At 42.8% G+C, this 14,903-nt stretch overlaps 1 protein-coding gene across 1 annotated transcript in view; it reads left to right on the top strand.

Annotated features, from left to right (window-relative positions):
• The first annotated feature begins 3,399 nt into the window (after positions 1-3,399).
• Positions 3,400-14,903, top strand: part of LOC135116139 (uncharacterized) — a 21,528-nt gene continuing 10,024 nt past the window's right edge. Inside the window, exons 1-2 of the mRNA XM_064033364.1 lie at positions 3,400-3,851; positions 5,792-5,853. Coding sequence (XP_063889434.1) covers positions 3,837-3,851; positions 5,792-5,853 — 77 coding nt within the window. The 5' untranslated portion in view covers positions 3,400-3,836. The remainder of the gene's footprint in view (positions 3,852-5,791; positions 5,854-14,903) is intronic.

Here is a 14,903-nt window from a genome sequence, read left to right as displayed (position 1 = left end):
TGTGCCTGCTTCAACTAATTCTCTCCAATTCTCCTTACCGCATTACTTTCATCCTCTGACCTACTCACAATCAATACCTTACTTTTCTCACTGCTAAACCTCACTCCAAAATCTCTTCCATACCCATCTACAACATCCAGCAAACTTTGGAGCTCATCTGCCGAATCACTCATAACCACTACATCATCTGCATAAAAAAAAAAAAAAAAAACACGTATCATTCCCCAAATAGAGACAGTCTTGACTCTTGATCTTAATCCACGTGTGGCTCGGGAATGCCTCTGGCACGGCAACTCCTGTAGAAGGAACAGACAAAAAGACCACTAAACGAACAGTATTCTCCACACTAATGTCCCTACATATACCACGTCATATTCTCTCCAGGAACTTCTTCACTCTCGCCTCAATCATTCTTTCATCCGTCATATTTACATATTGATGTATTTGCTAATATGTGTGTGTGGAAACGTCTTTGTATAGTATGTATTCATGAATACATGCATATGTATATGCGTTTATGTACTACGTAGTTGTGTGTGGATATTAAACGTGTGTATATGTGTCTGTTTCGTGTGTGTGTGTGTGTACTAATAAGAATGTGTAATACCTATTATGTCGCCTTTGTATACAGTTACAATGGCCCGACCAAGATCCAACCTGTCGAGCTGGATCTCTGCTGGTCCCTTGCTACACATCTTTCATAGGAAAACGTCCAGGTCCTGTGAAAGCTTCGGCTCCCTGGGCCTAGCCTTATTATCATGTATTTTCAATGCATATAGTATAAAAAAGGCTAATAAAAATATTAATATCAGTTGTAATCTCTCTCTCTCTCTCTCTCTCTCTCTCTCTCTCTCTCTCTCTCTCTCTCTCTCTCTCGTTAGAAAGGATTTGAGCGGTCACCCATCCTCCTTGCTGGGTGACCTTAACACTCACCCTCCTTGCTAGGGTGACCTTAGCACCCAGTCTCTTTGCTGGGTGACCTTAACACCCACCCCCTTGCTGGGGTGAGCTTAACATCCAACCTCCTTGCTGGGTGACCTTAACACCTAGCCTCCTTGCTGGGTGACCTTAACACCTACCCTCCTTGCTGGGGTGACCTTAACACCCATCCCCTTTGCTGGGTGACTTTAACACCTACCTTCCTTCCTGGGATGACCTTAACACCCACCCCCCATTGCTGGGTGACCTTAACACCTACCCTCCTTGCTGGGATGACCTTAACACCCATCCCCCTTGCTGGGTGACCTTAACACCTACCTTCCTTGCTGGGGTGACCTTAACACCCACCCCCCTTGCTGGATGACCTTAACACCCACTCTCCTTGCTGGGGTGAACACAACACCCAGCCTCCTTGCTGGGTGACCTTAACACCCACTCTCCTTGCTGGGGTGAACACAACACCCAACCTCCTTGCTGGGGTGAACATAACACCCAGCCTTCTTGCTGGGGTGAACACAACACCCAACCTCCTTGCTGGGGTGAACATAACACCCAGCCTTCTTGCTGGGGTGAACACAACACCCATCTTCCTTGCTGGGGTGAACACAACACCCATCTTCCTTGCTGGGGTGAACATAACACCCAGCCTCCTTGCTGGGGTGAACACAACACCCAGCCTTCTTGCTGGGGTGAACACAACACCCAGCCTCCTTGCTGGGGTGAACATAACACCCAGCCTCCTTGCTGGGGTGAACACAACACCCAGCCTCCTTGCTGGGGTGAACACAACACCCAGCCTCCTTGCTGGGGTGAACATAACACCCACCCTCCTTGCTGGGGTGAACACAACACCCAGCCTCCTTGCTGGGGTGAACACAACACCCAGCCTTCTTGCTGGGGTGAACACAACACCCAGCCTCCTTGCTGGGGTGAACACAACACCCAGCCTTCTTGCTGGGGTGAACACAACACCCACCCTCCTTGCTGGGGTGAACATAACACCCAGCCTTCTTGCTGGGGTGAACACAGCACCCATCTTCCTTGCTGGGTGACCTTAACACCTACCCTCCTTGCTGGGGTGAACACAACACCCAGCCTCCTTGCTGGGTGACCTTAACACCCAGCCTCCTTGCTGTGGTGAACATAATACCCACCCTCTTTGCTTGGGTGACCTTAACACCCAGCCTCCTAGCTGAGTGACCTTAACATCCAGCCTCCTTGCTTGGGTGAATACAACACCCAGCTTCCTTGCTGGGTAACTTTAACACCCAGCCTCCTTGCTGGGTGACCTTAACACCCAGCCTCCTTGCTGGGGTGAACATAACACCCACCCTCCTTGCTGGGGTGAACACAACACCCAGCCTCCTTGCTGGGGTGAACACAACACCCAGCCTTCTTGCTGGGGTGAACACAACACCCAGCCTCCTTGCTGGGGTGAACACAACACCCAGCCTTCTTGCTGGGGTGAACACAACACCCACCCTCCTTGCTAGGGTGACCTTAACACCCAGCCTCCTTGGTGGGGTGAACACAACACTCAGCCTCCTTGCTAGGGTGACCTTAACACCCAGTCTCCTTGGTGGGGTGAACACAACACCCAGCCTCCTTGCTAGGATGACCTTAACACCCAGCCTCCTTGCTGGGGTGAACACAACACCCAGCCTCCTTGCTGGGGTGAATACAACACCCAGCCTCCTTGCTAGGATGACCTTAACACCCAGCCTCCTTGCTGGGGTGAACACAACACCCAGCCTCCTTGCTAGGGTGACCTTAACACCCAGCCTCCTTACTGGAGTGAACACAACACCCAGTCTCCTTACTGGGGTGACCTTAACACCCAACCTCCTTGTTGGGGTGACCTTAACACCCAGCCTCCTTGCTGGGATGAAAACTCCCAGCCTCCTTGCTGTGGTGACCTTAACACTCAGTCCCCTTGCTGGGGTTAACACAACACCCATCCTCCTTGCTGGGGTGACCTTAACACCCAGCCTCCTTGCTGTGGTGACCTTAACACTCAGTCCACTTGCTGGGGTTAACACGACTCCCACCCTTCTTGCTGGGGTGACCATGAGCTCACTTCAGGGCCGTTGATGGTGTGACCTGACGATGGGGCTGTTTGACATGGGGCTGTTTGTGGAAACTATACCACCCTGCACACAGTGACAGAAATAAGGTGACATCCTGAAGCTGTAACATGCAGTTCACGTGTGGCACTCTAAAAGAGAGAGAGAGAGAGAGAGAGAGAGAGAGAGAGAGAGAGAGAGAGAGAGAGAGAGAGAGAGAGAGAGAGAGATTGGATACTTTTATTTACAAAGTGTTTACAGTGAATAAAAGTATTCAGTCAATCAATCTCTCTCAAAGAAAGAGATGGAGCAGGAGGGAGCTGTGAAGTCAGCGTAGTACGTACGCCTGGCAGCTGCTGCGAACCAAGATGCGAGACGAGAGAACCGACTGCCGAGCATGGACGGGGGAGCGTTGGGACTGGCAGGCAGACTCGTGACGGGAGTGAGACAGAACAGTGAGCGTGACACCCTGCCTGCCCGTGACACCTTTGTGGATGTGTATCACGAAGAGACGAGAGCCAAACTCGCACGCTCGGTAACTAGTCAGGGATCACGAAAAGCAAGCAGACGGTGACTGATAAAGCCGAACATTAGGAGTGGCGGACGAGGGAAATCTGTGGAGAGAGAAACATTTGGAGTTCGATGCGCGCTGCGGCAGGAATGTGAGGCATGCGAGGGCAAGCTCAGGCTGTGAGTGCCGGGCAGGAGTGAGTGCAGCATGAGGCGGCGAGAACCCGGTGCCCAAACTCAGGGTAGAGCGGCGAGGGGCAAGCAAGGGTCAGGTTAGCGGCAGCGAGGGGCGTCGAGGGAGACCTAACGCGCCCACACCTCAACATGGAGGTCACTAATGTAAGTGTGTGTGTGTGAGTGTGCTACATCACCACTGCTCTCTCTCTCTCTCTCTCTCTCTCTCTCTCTCTGTTATGGGACAAGTAGATAGGAAAATAAAGTCACAGGATACAACTCGCAGTATAAATGACATTAAAAAAAGATCATATAAAAACAAGAAATCTGAACGCAAAGATTGACGAATCATTTCACATTGCAAGCTGACCAAGAAGAACCACGGGGAGGGAAGGGAAGGGAAGGGAAGGGAAGGGGAGGGGAGGGAAGGGAAGAGAAGAGAAGGGAAGAGGAAGGAAGGGAAGGGGAGTGAAGAGAAGGGAAGGGGAGGGAAGGGAAGGGAATGGGAGGGAAGGTATTGATCAGCGAGAGTAAGTACTAACTGGTGTGTACATTGTTGATGAGCGAACCAGTGAATTAATAAAAAAATCCTTTCCTGTCTGACTGATCAATAGTGTTTGTGTGTTATCTTACTACTTACCGAGAGAGAGAGAGAGAGAGAGAGAGAGAGAGAGAGAGAGAGAGAGAGAGAGAGAGAGAGAGAGAGAGAGAGAGAGAGAGAGAGAGAATCACTCAAACGAATTAACGAAAATATATCATAGTAATAAAGAGATTACTAAAGGTAAAAGATTTCTCAATGTGTGTGCAAGAGAGAGAGAGAGAGAGAGAGAGAGAGAGAGAGAGAGAGAGAGAGAGAGAGAGAGACCTTTATGTCCTTTTTATAATCTCTCTCTCTCTCTCTCTCTCTCTCTCTCTCTCTCTCTCTCTCTCTCTCTCTCGGTCTGATTCCTCTTTTAATCTCGTTACTATTGTTGTTATGCTCTTTTGATGTTATTCTCCTCCTCCTCATCCTCCTCCTCTTCCTCTTCGAGCTCCTCATTGCCGTTCTTCCTCCCCGATGGCTGACGTGAGCAGAAAACTTTCCTTCACGCACCATTGGTCCACAGCTGGGGAACACAGGCACTCGAGGAGCTTATAGTTCACTGTATCTCAGGTGCTCCTCTGAATTACCACTTTGCAGGTAAACACATAAGTGAACATGATGGCAAGAAGAAAAAATATCTTGATAGTTTCCAAGACGCACAGATCTGACTCAGCTATTTGGTTGCTAGTGCAAGAGTCAATTAGGAGTTCAAGAGATGTTCGACTATGCATAAGCAGGGTAGGTGGGTATAAAAAGGGAGGAGAAAGAGATTTATGTTTTGATAGATTACAGAACACGCAGATTGGACTTAGCTATTTGGTCACTTGTGCAGAGTCAATAGAGGGTTTTAGAGATGTTAAAATAGGCAGGATAGGAGAAAAATTTATGTTTTGATAGTTTACAGAACACGCAAATTGGAATTAGCTACTTGGTCGCTAGTGCAGAGTCAATAGGAAATTAAAAAGAGACGTAACCAACACATATATGGATAAGCAGGATAAGTAGACATGTATAGAGGCCATTATTCTTGAACATTTTAGCGTTCTATCTCGACAACTTTCAACAGGTTGCAGTGGAAGTTATTGAGGTTTTCAAGGGTATTTCCATGGTTACATTGCTGATAGTTTAACAAGCATTTCTACACTATCAATAAGAAAAATACCCATACGAATCGGCCACCTGTGTGGCCTTGAAGACCATGAGGGAGGAAAGCCTTAAGAATACGGCCAGTAACACCCTATTCAAAAACACTTCTACGCCGCACCTCCACTACTTTTAAAAGGCTGTAGTAGAAGTTTTACGGGTTTTAGAGTTTTTTTTTATGAGATTTCTACGCTTTTAAAAGAAGAAGCAGTCTTGAAAACCCGAGTAATTATTTATGTTGCTTTTAAAATAGTCATGGTGAGAAAGCATAGCGTTTCAAGATACTGGCCTATATAACTGTATGATGCAGGGAACGTCACGTGTAGGCCTCCAAGACTGCAAGGCAATGTTCTCATGTTCCTGTCTTCTTGTATTTCAGATCAACGGTCACATTCGCTTCTGTGCTTGGGAGTCTTACAATGGAGCCCGCAGACACTACCTGTGAGTGTGTGTGTGTGTGTGTGTGTAGTACCTGTGCTCAAGGCCGTTGTTTATTTCACTGCACACGTGTCGCGCGCCCCCCTAACAGAGACGTGGCCGCGTTGTGACGCACGGAACTGGGAACGCCTGCCTGCCTGCCTTCCTCCTAGCGACCTTTGTCTTGCCTCGCTACTGCTTCTACTACTGTTGCTGTTGCTGCTGCTGCTGGTGCTACTGCTGCTGCTGCTGCTGCTGCTACTACTACTACTACTACTACTACTACTACTACTACTACTACTGCCATCACTACCACCATCACCACCACCACGAAAACAAAAAACAATAACAAAAAGAACACCACCACCACCACCACCACTACTACTACTACTACTACTACTACTACTACTATATCAACAACAACAACAACAACAACAACAACAACAACAACAACAGCAACGACAATAATAACTTCTACTGCTACTACTACTTCTACTACTACTACAATATTCCACACCTTCCTGATTACCTGCCTACCTACACACACACACACACACACACACACACACACACACACACTTACGTAAGGTGGGGTGACTACGCCAACCTTACACAAGGCGGGAGGCGCGGCGTCACGTAAATCCTAACCATCACGCGTTGTAGTCGTTCTGACCTTCACACTAAGGGAGAGAATGATAGTGATGGGGACTACGATTACTAGTAGTAGTAGTAGTGGTAGTAGTAGTAGTAGTAGTAGTAGTAGTATATACGTATATCATATACATACTCAGGAGTAAGCAGTACTTGCATATAGTAGTCACTGTAGTAATATATATATATATATATATATATATATATATATATATATATATATATATATATATATATATATATATATATATATATATATATATATATATATATATATATATATATATATATATATATATAAGAAATAAGGGAAGCTGCAAGAAACCATCAGGCTTATACGTGGCAGTCCCTGTATAAAATATCTACCTATTTCCACGTATCATCCCCATCCATAAATCCGTCTAATCTTCCCTTAAAGCTCCCTAATGTCTTAGCATTAACAACTTGATTACTGAGTCTTTTCCATTCATCTACCACTCTATTTGATAACTATATATATATATATATATATATATATATATATATATATATATATATATATATATATATATATATATATATATATATATATATATATATATATATATATATATATCAGATTTAGATAGAATGAATGAATGGACGGATAGATGGCAAATGCAATTTAATATCAATAAATGCAAAGTGCTTAGCGTAGGTAGAGGAAACCCACACAATAGGTACACATTAAATAACCAAACTCTGGTAGGTACAGGGTACGAGAAAGATTTAGGAGTTATAGTTAGCTCTGAACTCCGTCTAGGGAAACAATGCATAGAAGCCAGAAACAAGGCAAATAGGGTACTAGGATTAATTTTTCGGAGTGTTAAAAGTAGAAGGCCGGAAGTAATATTATAGTTATACCTGGCGCTGGTCAGACCTCATCTAGACTACGCTGTGCAGTTCTGGTCCCCACATTACAGGAAAGATATAGGTCTATTAGAATCAGTTCAGAGGAGAAAGACTAAAAGGATACAGGGGATGAGGAGTATTCCTTACGAGGCGAGGTTGAAGCTGTTAAATTTACATTCTATAGAGAGATGTAGGTTAAGAGGGGACCTGATAGAAATCTTTAATTGGTATAAGGGTTATAACAAGGGAGATGTAAGCAAAATTCTTAGGATCAGCAACCAGGGTAGAACAAGAAATAACGGGTACAAGCTTGAAAAATTTAGGTTTAGGAAGGAGATAGGAAAAAATTGGTTCTCAAATAGAGTGGTAGATGAGTGGAACGGACTCAGTAATCATGTTGTTAGTGCTAGGACATTAGGGAGCTTTAAGAGAAGATTAGACAGGTTTATGGATGGGGATAATAGATGGAAATAGGTAGGTATTTCATACAGGGACTGCCACGTGTAAGCCTGGTCGCTTCTTGGAGCTTCCCTTATTTCTTTTATATATACGTATATATATATATATATATATATATATATATATATATATATATATATATATATATATATATATATATATATATATATATATATATATATATATATATATATATATATGTCACGCATAATGTGGATAATTGCCTAATGTGAACATTAGGCAGTGAAATTGCCTAATCTTCATATTAGGCAATTTGTTTGCACGATGTTGACAATAGGCAACTTACTTGCTTAATGTCCACTTTAGGCATGATTTTCAAATTAGGCAAGGGTATTTTGCCTAATGTGAATTGAATGACAAACCAGTGTCTACAGTTTTGTTCGAATGTTGTTCGAAACTTTGGGTCTGTTACCGAGTTGTTGTGAGCAAAGATGTTGTTCGAAGCTTTGGGTTTGTTATAACCGAGTAAGGTTAGGTTAGGTTAGGTTAGGTTAGGTTAGGTTAGGTTAGGTTAGGTTAGGTTAGGTTAGGTTAGGGCAATGGTGGGCAAGGTTATACAAAGTGTCAATGTACTACTCAATGTACATCAGGAAGGTGCAGCTGCCTAAGAAAAGAAATTAAATGCAACTCGCGCTGTCACCCAGGCAGATCATGCAAAAATTTGTGATTGGACTCAACTGAACCCTGAGATCGATTGACCTATTTTACTTATACTAATATTGCATTAATTAATTATGTTTTCCTTATTCACATTGGGCAAAATTGAGCTGCATAATTTGAACAATAGGCATTTTTTGCCTAATGTTAACAATTTGTAAACTTTACGCAACCTACTTGCTTGATGTACACATTAGGCAATTTTCTGCCTAATGTTCACATTAGGCAATTGTCCACATTATGCGTAACATATATATATATATATATATATATATATATATATATATATATATATATATATATATATATATATATATATATATATATATATATATATAAGCAGCAGCAGCAGCAGCAGCAGCAGTAGCAGTAGTAGTAGTGGTATTATTATTATTAGTAGTGACTATCATATCTTATAATGCTCTCTTTCTTTATCAGTCCTTTCTTTTTTATTTTACATATCTTCATTTCCCTGTGTTTATGGTTGGCCTACCCTAAAATCTCTCTCTCTCTCTCTCTCTCTCTCTCTCTCTCTCTCTCTCTCTCTCTCTCTCTCTCTCTCTCTCTTCTAACAATAGGAATCGTAGCAGAAGTAGCAAATTACATAAAAAAAACCTTTTCACCTCTCTCCACACACACACACACACACACACACACACACACGCGCACACACACACACACACACACACACGTACATTGCTTAGTTGTGTAAATACTGACGTAACTAACTATGTGTGTGTGTGTGTGTGTGTGTGTGTGTGTGTGTGTGTGTGTGTGTGTGTGTGTGGTGAACTTTCGAGCGTGACCTTTCATTACACAAGTGGAGGAGTGAACTTTGTAAAGGTGAACATTTCGATGCGGAGGAAGAGTTTTGGTGATGACGACTTAACTCTGCTGGCCTCTTCACTACTACTACTACTACTACTACATACAAAAAAAAAAGAAAATGTTTACATTATCAAAAAAAGAAAAGTTGCTACGGTATTAAAAAAGAAAAAAACGAAAAGAAAAGAAAGAAAGGAAGAAAAAAAAAACTGAATGTAATTGATTGGTAGAGTATGGTTTTGTAACACCACAGAGAGAGAGAGAGAGAGAGAGAGAGAGAGAGAGAGAGAGAGAGAGAGAGAGAGAGAGAGAGAGAGAGAGAGAGAGAGAGAGAGAGAGAGAGAGAGAAGTGAATGATGGAATAGTGTAAACTGTTTAGTGGTTGTGGTGTAATTCTGACCCTTTAAATTCGTGCAGGGTTATTTAAAAGGTTCGACGTAAATATTTGTAGCATTTAATGAACCCCTCTGCTGCCATGGCCGTCCTTAGTGAACGTTCAGAGCTTTGAAAGAAACAAAACGTTCTCACGGTAACAGGAGAGTAATTTTGTCCTTTTATAGCTGCAATGCTTAAAAAAAAAAAAAGCTTTCGTAAAAAAAAAAAAAAAAGAAAAAAAAATATCCATATACCAGGCCTGCAACCCCACACGTAAGGAAATCACCATACACTCACACACACACACATCCTTTACATTCTTGCCCCTCCGGTCCCTTGTGGAAAGCGACAGTCTCGCGGACGTCGCTACTACGTACACCACAGGAACTTAGACACACGTAGCACACACGCTTCCACTGACAAAGCGAGGGATTGTAAATGAGTAGGTGCATGAAAAGTTGCAGGTGATTAATGGGCCATGTTATCCAGCAGTGAAGTGTTAGTGGTGAGGTGAAGCAACCGCTGCCACTAAGGGGGCTGCGGTGGGTGGTTGGGCAGTGCGGGCAGACAGCTTCTCTTTAGCCTCGGTGATTATCTGGACTCGCTGGCAAAGTGCTGCGTGCTTTAGCAAATTGTCCTGTCAGGGATTGGATGCCCGGCCGCTCCCCTCCACGTATGATTGAATGGCGCCACTTTTACCTGTCAGTGTTAATTAAGACAAAGTGACAGGTAAGTCACGACTGGAAAGCTCTACTTTATCCCTGCTGATCATCTCAGATAGACTGGCGAAGTGGTAATGACAGCATGACACTTGTTAATTGCTTGAAATCACTCTAGACCATTTGACTGAGCCTGAGCAACAATGCAGGCGCTGAGAATCTTGCAATGCTCCGTCATGCTTTTTTGTTGTTAACGTTGTCTGATATAATATAAGTATTTAAATGAGATAAAGGCTTCAAATGAAAAGATATAAATCAGGCGCTTTAAGGTAAAGTAAAGTTGGGGCACACGCAACAGCTGCGCGTAGCCTCGGCGCTCATCTCCATCTGTTTGACCTTTGAGTCTGTGGGGAATGATATCCTATATACCCAGGACACAGGGCCACTGGGACATCCGGGTTTCCACAGCTTACCTTCCCCATGTACTTATCTATCGACCAATGCCGGAGGAAGAATGAACAGGTGGGTGACCGGTGCCCGCGGAATAGCCAGGGGTGACAGCCACTGCACCAGGGAAGCACATTCTGAGTTAGGGATCGTGTAAGAATGGCTATATGTTGGGAAAAGTCAGATTTAAGAAGATGACAAAAAGCTGGTTCCCAGATACAGTTGTGAATGAGTGGAAGAAACTTAGCAAGAACGTGTAGGTGCACACTCGTTAGATGTCTTTTAGAAGAGGTTGGGTAAACTCAGACATCACGATGACAGATGGTAAACCTCCCAGTGCTGAGGAGCCGCCTTGTGTCGGTCACATGGCCTTGTGCAGTCTCTCTACTTTCTTTTTACTCCTTTCGAAGTCATACTTTAAACCTGAACCACCCCGTTATTGAGATTCTGATGAAAGACTGTGTTTGTGTGAGAAATGAATGTCTTGATGTGTGGAAGGGGTGGTGGTAACACGGAGAAGGATGCGAGAGGAAGAAGTGTGGAGATAACTTAAGAAGGGAGATGTGAAGAAAGGAAGAGCCCGTTCACTCTTGACTGTCAGAGAACGACAGAATGACACGTACAGCACCATTCAAGCAACGCTACACAGTTTCACCGAGCCAAAACAACACTGCCGGCAGTAAAAGTTTTCACGATTCTGTCACTCCTTTGATAGTACGTGTCTTTCGAAATGATTAACCAGGCACACAATCTCGACAGGATCCTATAGAGAGGAAAAGAGCACTAAAAGGACAGATCTTCAAAAGACTAATAATATGTAGACGTAGCTGTAGGATAAAAAACAAATGTCTTAAGAGTATTTTGTGATGAACCGTTTGACTGCTGTAAGACTCGTCAGATCTAATAAAACGCTGTGGTGCAAGTTGAGAGTATCTTCCTGAAAGACACCATTACAATGAAAAGGAGTGAAGAAGTAACTCACACCTCTCAGCGCCCGTAAGCTTATTCCTCTTCGGTAATGCATACCTAGAGTTCCTTAAATAGAATCAGTGTGGTCAGGGAAGCTTGTGTGAGGTAGCAGTGAATGAGTTAAGCAAGGGGAGTGGTTGAGGGATTAATAATCATAATCAGCACACACAGACAAATGTGATGTGCCATTCACTGCGTAGTTTTAATTAGATTTTATTTATTTACCTATTTTTATGTAGGAGGGACTCTGGCGAAGGGCGACAGAAAAGGCCAGCCCCTGCACGGTTCAGAGGAATATCCAAAATTACGAGATGTGTCTTGAAACCTTCGTCTTGAAAATATTGCCCTTCCGCTGCGATATTCATCAAGTCACAGCATTAAACACACTGTACAGACTGTCAAGAGACACCCACGAAAAAAAATAAATAAGTAAATAAAAGAATAAATGTAGCAATTTTTAACCAATATAGTGTTCAGAGAGAGAGAGAGAGAGAGAGAGAGAGAGAGAGAGAGAGAGAGAGAGAGAGAGAGAGAGAGAGAGAGAGAGAGAGAGAGAGAGAGAGAGAGAGAGAGAGAGCGGGGGAGAGACCTTGGACTGATTCGTGATTGAGGAAAAATGTGACAGATAGCTAAGTGAAGGTCAAGTCATAGGCAACAGGAAATACAGAAGCAGGCAGGGAGTTCGTGAGTCAGCTGATGTTGGAGTAGCCACTTATATTTCCAGAGGGCAACAATGACAGAGGTTTACCTGAGTCACTCCTTCACTTCTGTTATAGGCAGTGGCACGTGTCTCGAGATTATATGGTAAAGTTACACCACTTCCTATCATTTACTGAAAGCGTGGGGGAGAAGGTTCGTGTATAAACTTAAAGCGTAATGAGGTTAAGTTGCAGTCCCGTCAGGAATTCAATGTACTTTGGGTCCTATGTGCACAGAAATGAGATGCTGATGAGAAAAGGTATTGGGAGGGGGGAAATAAGATGAAAATAAAATACAAGCAAATAAGAAAAAAAGATAAACTAAAACTAATGAACGAAATAACTAAATAAATAAATAACAAACTAATTAAATAAAAGAAAAAATTCAAGAATTGATGAGCTGCGAAAAGTTGACAAAGTAAAAAGAAAAAAAAAGATAAAAAGATAAAAATAAACAAATAAATCAGATGAAAAGGTACCAAAATTAAACCGTCAGAGTTAAACGACTGAGAAAATGTAGAGATAGGAAATTAAAAGAAGAAGAAGAAGAAGAAGAAGAAGAAGAAAATTAAAGACAGGAAAACTGCACTAAAAGAGTTTTTGGAAGGAAAGTAAACGTGCAAATTTTCTCAGGTACTTTCTGTCATTGTCTTTCCTTTATCAACACGTTCATTTCACTTTCCATCCTGCATGCATTGTTAAGTTTCGCGGTGCTCAAACTTGGCTCTGGCACAGCAATGAATCCGTTTCGTAAGATAAGGAATTACAAAAGAACCCTTTCACTGGTTGACTGTGGCCTACAGAGAGAGAGAGAGAGAGAGAGAGAGAGAGAGAGAGAGAGAGAGAGAGAGAGAGTGTGTCAATGGCTGGTGCGTTACGGAGTGTGAGTGAGCTGCGGGAGTGGTTGGGTGGTGATGGGGTGGTGACAACACAAGGTCGCCAGTTACCATGAAAACACCGCCACCACCACCACCACTGTCTTACTCACCAACCTTGCTTCCTTCCTCCACTTTTCATGACTACTACTACTACTACTACTACTACTGCTACTACTACTACTGCTACTACTGCTTACTTCGTCATCGTCAACAATGACTATGCTAACCCGTGTGTGTGTGTGTGTGTGTGTGTGTGTGTGTGTGTGTGTGTGTGTTGGTAAAAAAATTAGAATGCTACGATAAGGTTATGTAATGTAGTTAATGTATGTGTTAATGGCTATGATGAAAACTACAGTACAACAACAACAACAACAACAAGAATCTACTACTACTACTACTACTACTACTACTACTACTACTACTACTACTACTACTACTACTACTACTGCTACTACTACTACTGGTACTACTGCTACAAATTCTCAACTAAATCGATCTTTGTAACAAATTTTATTTACTTATTTGTTTATTTATTAATTTTTATTTCTGTCGGTAAAAAAAAAATACTCTGGTATTTTTTGCTTCCTGTTCATTATAACATATGATTATCATTATTATTATTATTATTATTATTATTATTATTATTATTATTATTATTACTATTATTATTATTATTATTGTAAGAGCAACACAGCAGATGCCATACAGGTGTCTCAACCGTCACGTTTAGTAGGACAAAAAAAAAAAAAGGAAGAAAAAAGCAGCTTTTATTTTATTTCTGCATTCTTTCTTGGTTTGCTTCGAAACATTTGCCAATATATGGACGTAACCTCCCTCAATATATTTTTCTCTTCCTACACACACACACACACACACACACTCTCTCTCTCTCTCTCTCTCTCTCTCTCTCTCTCTCTCTCTCTCTCTCTCTCTCTCTCTCTCTCTCTCTCTCTCTCTCTCTTTCTCTCCTTATTTTTACCTCCACACAATCTCGGGTGAAGCCTTGATTATCCTAAATCGTTGTTGGTTATAATACCGATTTTTTTTTCTCCTTCCTTCCCTCATTCTGTAACACGCAAAATCTTTCACAATATTCAGGCTATTTTCTTATGAAACTCCCTCCGTCCCTCCCTCCGTCCCTCCCTCTCTACAACCACAGCAATAACAGTACACACTACGATACAGATAATCGATGCAACAACAACAACAACAACAACAACAGCAGCAGCAGCAGCAACAACAGCAGCAGCAGCAGCAACAACAGCAGCAACAACAACAAGAACACCTCGATCTGCTATTGTTACTGTTGCTAATAAAAGCTTCCATCACCGCCAGCAGTAATCTATATACCACGCTGAGATTCCCATAAAGGAAGGCAGGCGAGGCAAGACATCCCCGCTCGGTTGCCAGACCCCACGACAAAGGCTTGCACAGGTGCAGGTATATTGGGACTTCCAGGCATTGTGCAAACAGATATTTGTATTATAAAAAAAGGGAAATATAGGGCTAGGGAATTTGACCTGTTAAATTGCAGTTTATCCTTGTTTCTTAGTCTTACCTTAGAA

The sequence above is a fragment of the Scylla paramamosain genome, chromosome 30 (genome assembly GCF_035594125.1).
Source record: "Scylla paramamosain isolate STU-SP2022 chromosome 30, ASM3559412v1, whole genome shotgun sequence".
Classification (NCBI taxonomy): Eukaryota; Metazoa; Arthropoda; class Malacostraca; order Decapoda; family Portunidae; genus Scylla; species Scylla paramamosain.
The sequence above is the reverse complement of the archived record's forward strand: the minus strand, read 5'-3'. Positions and strand labels throughout refer to the sequence as shown.